Source organism: Physeter macrocephalus, chromosome 7 (genome assembly GCF_002837175.3).
Source record: "Physeter macrocephalus isolate SW-GA chromosome 7, ASM283717v5, whole genome shotgun sequence".
In the NCBI taxonomy this organism is placed as follows: domain Eukaryota; kingdom Metazoa; phylum Chordata; class Mammalia; order Artiodactyla; family Physeteridae; genus Physeter; species Physeter macrocephalus.
The window spans coordinates 101,547,160-101,557,108 of NC_041220.1; the positions used below are offsets into that span (position 1 = coordinate 101,547,160).

General features: G+C 35.5%; 1 protein-coding gene across 3 annotated transcripts in view; it reads left to right on the forward strand.

Annotated features, from left to right (window-relative positions):
• FBXL5 (F-box and leucine rich repeat protein 5) overlaps positions 1-9,949 on the forward strand; it is a 54,639-nt gene that overhangs the window by 23,685 nt on the left and 21,005 nt on the right. For all 3 annotated transcript variants that reach the window (XM_024119363.3, XM_024119361.2, XM_028492126.2), the window contains exons 7-9: positions 2,156-2,304; positions 2,920-3,002; positions 3,891-4,616. In XM_024119363.3, the coding sequence (XP_023975131.1) occupies positions 2,156-2,304; positions 2,920-3,002; positions 3,891-4,616 (958 nt within the window). The remainder of the gene's footprint in view (positions 1-2,155; positions 2,305-2,919; positions 3,003-3,890; positions 4,617-9,949) is intronic.

Consider the following 9,949-nt stretch of genomic DNA (forward strand, 5'->3'; position numbering starts at 1 on the left):
TCCCATACTGGGGCGCGAACCCGGTTCCCCTGCATCGGCAGGCGGACGCGCAACCACTGTGCCACCAGGGAAGCCCCCTAGATAATGATTATTAAAAGATGATGAAAATAGTAAAAAAAAAAAAAAAAAAAAATTAATAAGATATTCTTCTACTTCGTAAAACTGAACCTGTAGGAATTTTTTATATATAAGTTGCCCACTTATAGTAAGCTGGTCTGGCAAAAGAAGTAAACTTGTGGAAAGTAAGGAATATAAATACAAAGATTATTGTTTTAGCAGCAAGTTTATTTTTATGAAATGAAGGTGCAAAACACCTTGGTATAGTTTTAAATGTTTGGAAGGTGTCATATAAGGAAGAGGTCTATTCCAGTTAGATTTGGTGATTTGCTTATCCTGTGGCAGGCACTTTCTGGGCATGAGGTTAATAGTGAACAAAATGGAAAAAAAAAAAATCCTTGGCTTTGTTTAGCTTAAAATTTGGAGGGGGAGGCAGACAGTAAACACAGGCAAAATATATACTGTATTAGATAGTGTTAAGTGCTGTGGAGAAAAATAAAGGAAAAGCGTGCCAGGAAGAGGAAAGAAGTTACCATTTTCAATAGATTGAGTAGTTAAGGTCCCTTGAGAAATTTGAGCAAAGACCTCAAGGAGTTAAGGTCTTTACTCAGATGTCACCTTAGGGAAGACTTGATTTATCCATTCTAAAAAATCAATTCATAATACCTGTGTTGAGTTTTAAAGGCTTTATCAAACTTAATGTGTTTATCTCAGCACTTAAAGATAGACAAAGAGACGGCTGTTGTTTTCTGTCATATTGAGAGGGAAAGGTTAATGTTATAATGATGGAGCCTTTCTAAGGTAATATATCTGTTTAGCTGTTTAGTGTATCTAAGAGTAAACTTTGGATCTGTCATCTATGTTAGTGCTTTTTCAGCTTAGCTGTCTTTACTAGTCTTGTAGAGAAGTAACTTTGGATCTGTCATCTATGTTAGTGCTTTTTCAGCTTAGCTGTCTTTACTAGTCTTGTAGAGAAATTATTATTCTTCATAGAATGTTTAGTTTTCTTTTTTTTAGGATTTCACAGTAAACAGTACACATTTAGATAGAGAGAGCCACAGAAACAAAAGAATCATTTGGAAATAAAATTGTAGTAGAATAAATAGGGTTCACTAAAAGTCACTTTTATCCCTGTATTTCACATATATGTCTAACTAAAGGAGGAATTTAGAATAATATCTGTAAACATGGAAACAGTCAGAAATTCAGAATTATTGTTTGTATTTATATTCCTTCTGTCAGCTACACTCAGTTTTGTTTTAAATGAGACTTCCTCAGCTTATCCTGTTAAACTGTTTTATGTTTGGAGACATTTGAGTTAGGTCTTCAGGTAAGCAAAAAAGCAGTAGGGTCCTGAGAAAGGTGATAAAATTATTAGTTCATTCTTTTTGGTGTAGTGTGTTTTTTTCCTTATATCAAATTGGAGTTTGTAGGGTTTTTTTTTGTTATGTTTTTACTTGTTACAGTAGTGCATCCTGTTGTACACATCTAAACTCTGCAGAAGTTATTAAGCAGAAAACAAAAGCCATGCTCATTTTTAATTTCTTAAAAATTCTAAGGTACTTTTCTTTGCTTGATTCATTATGACCAGCCTAACTTAATTGTTTCAAATCTCTTCTAGCTCTGTGTCCCTTTTATTGATATTTATGTAAAATAATGACACTTTTTATTATTTTTATTATGGTTCATTTTCCTCTTGATATCCTATATTCTCTTGAAGAACTTATACTATTCTTCAAGTAGTCAAAGTTTTTTCCAAAATTTTTTCAGTGCCTGAAACTGGAGTTATTTTTATCTTCCCTCTGATAATTAGCTTGAGAAGAAAATTACCTTCAACCCTGAAGCATGATAAAAAATTCTTCCTTTCATTCCCATTTAAACCTTTTTTTCTTTTTCTTTTGTCTCTTTTTAGTTGATGTCAGACCTGTTAAATATTAAGTCCTGGCGAATGAGAACTTGTCCATTTAATTTGCTTTGCATATAGGGGAGTTTAAAAGGAGAGCAAAAAGTATTTCATATTTAATGATTTGGTGATTCCTTGAGTAGCCTAATCATAATTAGTGTATCAAGTTCTTAGACTTTTGAATTCATTTTACAGAAGAGTCTGCAGAGGAATCGATTGCCATCAGCAATGCACAAATGGAAAAACGTTTACTCCATGGCTTAATTCATAATGTTCTACCGTATGTTGGTACTTCTGTAAAAACTTTAGTATTAGCGTACAGCTGTGCAGTTTCCAGCAAAATGGTATGTATAAATTAGCACTAGTTTGGGTATTAAGAAAAAGTAGCAATGATCTACATTTTGTTTGCTTATTCCTGAGTTTAATTAAAAAAAAAATAACAGTTTACCCATGAGTGTACCTTCCCTTGGGTAGGCATACAGTGCTAATTTTCATCTTTTTTCATTTCAGTTCTCATAGTAATCTTTGTACATAGATATCATTTTCTTCACATTATAGAAAAGGAAACATAGACTGAAAGGTTAAACAGTTTATTTAGTTTCACAGATGTTAAGTGATTGAGCCCAGTTTTATGTGATTCTTTATAATGTGTAAGGCATGGTAAGATGGGCAGGTGAAATTAAATCACGGTTTTATGAAAGACTATCTTGCGATATCCTACATTAGAATCTCCTTGGGTATTCCTTAAGAATGTAAATTTCCTGGGTCTAATCTTAGAATTACTAAAACAGATTTTCTGGGATTTCATCACAATATATATTTGTAAGGCAGAATTGAAGTGATTTTTACGTGCAGAAAAGTGTGAGAACCACTGGATATATTACTTACTAAAAGTTATGTCTCTAACCTAACTAAATTCTGCAGATCTTCACAGTGAGTGACTTTTTTTTCCCTCTTAGGTTAGGCAGATTTTAGAGCTTTGTCCTAACTTGGAGCATTTGGATCTTACCCAAACTGACATTTCAGATTCTGCATTTGACAGGTTAGTTATTTTTGAATATATAAATTTAATGATTTCTTAACTATGAATCAGTAGAATTGTTCTGTAGTTTTTCATATCCATAAGTGCAGTTTAATCATACTATTACTTTCTACTATCAGATTTTGGTCATGTTATGGTAATAGCACCCTCCAATTCTTTGCTCTTGTCCTTAGGTCCCAGCTGATTCAAAACTTATATATGTATCATCCTGTCATCTTTATAATCTTGTACTGTGTCTAGGCTTTTGAGCCTTGCTGTGTAACCATGTAGCTTGGTACTGTGTTTTAAAGAAGTTTTCATTTTCAGTTGGGCTCCCAGTACCATTTGGCAAAGCTCCCTCTTCATAGTTATTCTAAAATTCTAACACTTTCTTCAAGCAACCCTCAGATTTTATTTCTTTGGATGCTGCTACTTTCCTTCTTATTCTACCTCGCCCTGCTGTTTCCCACCCTAGCATTTATATCAGCACCTCTTTTCCAATTTCAGAGGGAGAAATGTATTCTTCTCTGGCTAAGGCTAATTCTCTACCAATTCCTAGAGCTTGTTCTTCTGGATCTTTCTCCTCTAATTATTATTTTCTTTCTTTCATGTGTGTACAGCCTTTCCTCTATTGGTTATTTTTCAGGATGAAAAACAGTCTCTCCCTTCCATACCCTTCTCCTTTCCTACTCCTCTTTTGGGTTAGCAATACCCTTAGTTTCTAATTACTCTTATTGTCTTTTCATATTCCTAGCATTTAAAGCAGTGCCTAACAACAGATATTCAGTAAATGATTGATTATATTAGATTTAAAATCTTTCTTGTAGTTTCCATTTACTTACATATAATCAAATGCTTTTGAAGAATTTAACAATATCCACTAATAGTCTTGTTACCTCTTAATTATAGTTGGTCTTGGCTCGGTTGCTGCCAGAGTCTTCGGCATCTTGATCTCTCTGGATGTGAAAAAATCACAGATGTGGCTCTAGAGAAGATTTCTAGAGCTCTTGGAATTTTGATGTCTCATCAGAGTGGCCTTTTGAAAACTTCAACAAGCAAAATTACTTCGACTACCTGGAAAAATAAAGACATTACCATGCAGTCCACTAAGCAGTATGCTTGTTTGCACGATATAACTAGCAAGGGCATCGGAGAAGAAATAGATAATGAACACCTCTGGACTAAACCTATTTCTTCTGAAAATTTCACTTCTCCTTATGTGTGGATGTTAGATGCTGAAGATTTGGCTGATATTGAAGATGCTGTAGAATGGAGACATAGAAATGTTGAAAGTCTTTGTGTAATGGAAACAGCATCCAACTTTAGTTGTTCCTCGTCCGGTTGTTACAGTAAGGATATTGTTGGACTAAGGACTAGTGTCTGTTGGCAGCAGCATTGTGCTTCTCCAGCCTTCGCGTATTGTGGTCATTCATTTTGTTGTACAGGAACAGCTTTAAGAACTATGTCAGCACTCCCAGAGTCTTCTGCATTGTGTAGAAAAGCATCAAGGACTAGATTGCTTAGGGGAACAGACTTAATTTACTCTGGGAGTGAAAAAACTGATCAAGAGACTGGGCGTGTACTTCTGTTTCTCAGTCTGTCTGGATGTTATCAGATCACAGACCATGGTCTCAGGTAAGTAATCTGTTGCAGAGTATTAGGAAATGGACATGTTCTCATTCTCAAATGGAGTGGAAGATTTTGAATCTAAGTCATTCCTTTCAGCTGATTTATTTAACCGAAAGAGTTAACCGCTTCAGAGAGTTGTCCTACTTCAAAATTTTGGAACGATACAACTTCAGCATGAAGTTTCAGTCAGTTCAATTCCTTTGTAATGTGGAAGAACATAAATTTGAAAGTTTAATAAATACTTACAACACAATAAATACATATAACACATTTTCTAAGGTGCTTTAGTGGATGTAAAGATGAATAAGATACAGTTTTTACCCTCTAGGACTTGTAACAGAGAAGAAAATATGTATACTATATTCTGTGTATTATTTGTGTACATCCTTTAAGGGATGTTGAATTAAAGATTCTATGGGGATCAAAGGAGAGAGAGAGAGACTTCTCATCCAATTGCAGCAAATGATCAGAAAATGTTTTGAAGAGGGACTTCCCTGGCGGTCCAGTGGTTAAGACTTAGCCTTCTGATGCAGGGGGTGTGGGTTCGATGATCTCTGGTCGGGGAGCTAAGATCCCACATGCCTCGTGGCCAAAAAACCTAAACGTAAAACAGAAGCAATATTGTAACAAATTCAATAAAGACTTTTAAAAATGGTCCACATCAAAAAAAATTTTTAAGTCTTTAAAAAAAAAAAAAGATAAAATAAAATAAAATGTAATGAAGAGGTGGCCCTTAATTGAACCTTGAAGATAGACGAAGCATTTTGATAGGTGGCAGAGGGAGAAGAGACCATTCCAAGCAGTAGGGATCATTTGAGCCCACAGTAAAGTACTGTTTAACTGTTGTTAGGGTATTTTGTCGTTATGGTTGTTCTCAGCGTTAATAATTGTTTGATTATCTGTGGCATGAGCCTTCAGAAATTGATTTTATGTTTTCTCTTTTACCCTGTAATAGACTTGAATTTTACTAGGGCTCCTTAATAATGGGGTGACAGGCATGTTAAACAATGAAAATTCATCCAGCATAAAGCCTATTACCCCCTCTTGTCTTTTAAGTATGATCTTTAGCAGATTAAATCGAACTCAGTGGGGGATGTTCAGAGGAGTATTCCCGTTTGGTTGTAGAGAAGGATGTGTATTGGGGAATAGTGGGGAATAAGGCAATGACAGAGTTTGAATTCAGGGAAGAATTCATTTGGGGAATGGGGAACACAGGAACTATCTTACTTGATATTATTTGGAATGGTAGCTTATCAAAACTGCAATCTGAGTGCAGCTCAGATTTTAAAAAGTGCAGCTCCTTTAAATCAGATTATCTTGAAGAAGTCTTTCTTAATTATTTAAATATTTATTGAGCATCTGTTGTGTGACTTGCCCTCTTCTAACTGCTAGGGATCCAGAATAAATGACTCAGATTTCCTGCTTTCATAGAGTATAATCTAATGGTAGAAATAAGGCAACAAAAATGTAATACCAGACTGAATGTTCTGAAGAAAAGTGAAATATATTTATGGGATAGAGAATACAGAGAATGCTCCTTCACATTTGATGGACAGGAAAGGCCTTGAAAAGAAGCATTTTTTTGAGTAGAGATTGGGATGAAGTTAGTGAATTTTGTGTGCATTTCCTGGGAGAGAAGCTAAGGAAATCGAAACTACAAATTTGATTTTTAGAAACAGCTTTCTTCTTGCATTTTTTCTGTTGGTTTAAAAAGTATTTCAGTTAACTTAATAAGTTCAGCTGGTGTTCAGGTTTGAGAACAAATACAACTTGTGCAAGCATTCACCTCAACTTGGGGGAACAGAGTTGCTAGTTGGGAGTATTCTGTGTATCCTTCTGTAATAGTCATGTTTTATTCAGGGATGGGTAGCATGAATTTTGGCAAGTTGGTTATGGGGCTTGTTAAAAGAGCATTCACTGTAAAAATGCAGGTTGAAAATCAAAGTTTTAAACTAGATCGAAGCCGTAGGGAACATATAATGTAGTGTGTAGTCTTCATGCAGCATTATCTGGTTTTCATAGGAATGAAATAAAATAAATTTTGGCTGTCATTGAGTAGAAGTAGCCTGTTTAAATTTTCAGCCTTCTTTGGCCCCCTCACATTGTCATTATTGTTTCGGTACAAACTATTCCTTTTCTCCTTGAATCCAAGGCAACTGCTCTTGAATCTTTTGCAGATAGCATGTATTAGTTGGGTCTTACAGTCAAACATTCTGTCATTTAATCTTTTGGTTTCACAATATGCATTTAATGTAATTACTGATATGGTTAAATTTATGCCTACCATCTTACTGTTTGTTTTCCCCCTGTTTCTCTTTTCTTTATTCTTGTTTTGTCTTTTTCTGACTTGTTTTGGATTTATTAAGTATGGGTTGGCCAAAAATTTCCTTTGGTTTTTAAGTAAAAATAAAAGACATTTTTCATTTTCACCAAGAACGTTATGGAACAACATATTCACTGTTTTGTTCCACTACCTTCTGCCATTTTTGAGGCAACTTCATAATTCCATCTTCCCAAAACTTTTTATCTTTTTGAGCAAAGAACTGTTCCAGGTGCTTTTTACAGTCTTCCAGGGAATTGATATTTTTTCCATTGAGAGAATTTTGTAAAGACCAAACGAAGTAAATGGAAATCCGAAGGTGCAATGTCTGGTGAATACAGCAGATGAATCAGAACTTCCCCGCCAAGCTGTAACAGTTTTTGCTTGGTCACTAAAGAAACATGCGGTCTTGTGTTACCCTGATGGAAGATTATGCGTTTTCTGTTGACTAATTCCGGACGCTTTTCATTGAGTGCTGCTTTCAGTTGGTCTAATTGGGAGCAGTACTTGTTAGAATTAATCTTTTGGTTTCTGGAAGGAGCTCATAGTAGAGGACTATGTTCCATTCCCACCATATACACAACATCACCTCCTTTGGGTGAAGACCGGCCTTTGTTGTGGTTGGTGGCAGTTCATTTTGCTTGCCCCACGATCTCTTCCGTTCCACATTATTGTACAGTATCCACTTTTCATCACCTGTCACAATTTGTTTCAAAAATGGAACGTTTTTGTTATGTTTCAGTAGAGAATTGCATGTGGAAATACAGTCAAGAAGGTTTTTTTCACTTAACTTATGTGGAACCCAAACATGAAAGCAATTAACATAACCAAGCTGGTGCAAATGATTTTCAGTGCTTGATTTGGATAATTTGAGTATGTCGGCTATCTCCTGCATGGTGTGACGTTGATTGTTCTCAGTGAATGTCTTCATTTGGTAGCTGTCAACCTCAACTGGTCTACCTGACTGTGGAGCATCATCCAGCAAGAAATTCCAGCACGAAACTTCACAAACCACTTACACTTTCATTCAGTCACAGCACCATCCCATACACTGCACAAATCTTCTTTTCGTGTTTCAGTTGCGTTTTCACCTTTCTTGAAATAAGAAACCGTAATATGTCGAAAATGTTGTTTTTTCTTCCATCTTCAATTTTAAAGCGGCCACACAAAAATTCACTAGTTTTGCTAAGTTTTTTTAAATGCACGCTGATATGACAGCTGTCACAAGACAATCTAACAGAATTGTTTCAAATGAACTTAAATACAACTAAGCCCTATTAAAGCCATCTTACGGAAAAAACGAACGAACTTTTTGGCCAACCCAGTACTTTTTAGTATTTGTTTTATCTCTATTTTTGGTTAGTATATCATTTATTTAGTGTTTGCTTTAGGGTTTGTATGTACCTTGTAAATAAAATTGTGGTAAAATATACAAACCATAAAGGTTACCATATTAACGATTTTTGCTTAAACTTTATTTTTCTAAACAGCAGGTTCTTACTAGTTATCCATTTTATACATATTAGTGTATATGTGTCAATCTCAATCTCCCAGTTCATCCCCCCCCCCCGCCCCGCCACTTTCCCTCCTTGGTGTCCATGTTTGTTCTCTACACATGTGTGTCTATTTATGCCCTGCACACTGGTTCATCTGTACCATTTTTCTAGGTTCCACATATATACGTTAATATATGATATTTGTTTTTCTCTTTCTGACTTACTTCACTCTGTATGACAGTCTCTAGATCCATCCACATCTCTACAAATGACTCAATTTCGTTCCTTTTTATGGCTCAGTAATATTCCATTCTATATATATACCACATCTTCTTTATCCATTCATCTGTCGATGGGCATTTAGGTTGCTTCCATGTCCTGGCTATTGTAAATAGTGCTGCAGTGAACATTGTGGTACATGACTCTTTCTGAATTATGGTTTTCTCTTGGGTATATGCCCAGTACTGGGATTGCTGGGTCGCATGGTAATTCTATTTTTAGTTTTTTAAGGAACCTCCATACTGTTCTCCATAGTGGCTGTATCAATTTACATTCCCACCAACAGTGCAAGAGGGTTCCCTTTTCTCCACACCCTCTCCAGCATTTGTTGTTTGTAGATTTTCTGATGATGCCCATTCTAACTGGTGTGAGGTGATACCTCATTGTAGTTTTGATGTGCATTTCTCTAATGATTAGTGATGTTGAGCACTCTTTCATGTCTTTGTCGGCAATCTGTATACCTTCTCTGTAGAAATGTCTGTTTAGGTCTTCTGCCCATTTTTGGATTGGGTTGTTTGTTTTTTTAATATTGAGCTGCATGAGCTGTTTATATATTTTGGAGATTAATCCTTTGCCTGTTGATTCTTTTGCCAATATTTTCTCCCATTCTGAGGGTTGCCTTTTCATCTTGATTGTAGTTTCCTTTGCTTTGCAAAAGCATTTAAGTTTCATTAGATCCCATTTGTTTATTTTTATTTTTACTTCCATTACTCTAGGAGGTGGATCAAAAAAAGATCTTGCTGTGATTTATGTCAGAGTGTGTTCTTCCTATGTTTTCCTCTTAAGAGTTTTATAGTGTCCGGTCTTATGTTTTGGTCTCTAATCCATCTTGAGTTTATTTTTGTGTATGGTGTTAGGGAGTGTTCTAATATCATTCTTTTACATGTAGCTGTCCAGTTTTCCCAGCACCACTTATTGAAGAGACTGTCTTTTCTCCATTGTATATCCTTGCCACCTTTGTCATAGATTAGTTGACCATAGGTGCGTGGGTTTATCTCTGGGCTTTCTATCTTGTTCCATTGATCCATATTTCTGTCTTTATGCCAGTATCATATTGTCTTGATTACTGTAGCTTTGTAGTATAGTCTGAAGTCAGGGAGTCTGATTCCTCTAGCTCTGTTTTTTTCCCTCAAGACTGCTTTGGCTATTCAGGGTCTTTTGTGTCTCCATACAAATTTTAAAGTTTTTTGTTCTAGTTCCATAAAAAACGCCATTGGTAATTTGATAGGGATTGCATTGAATCT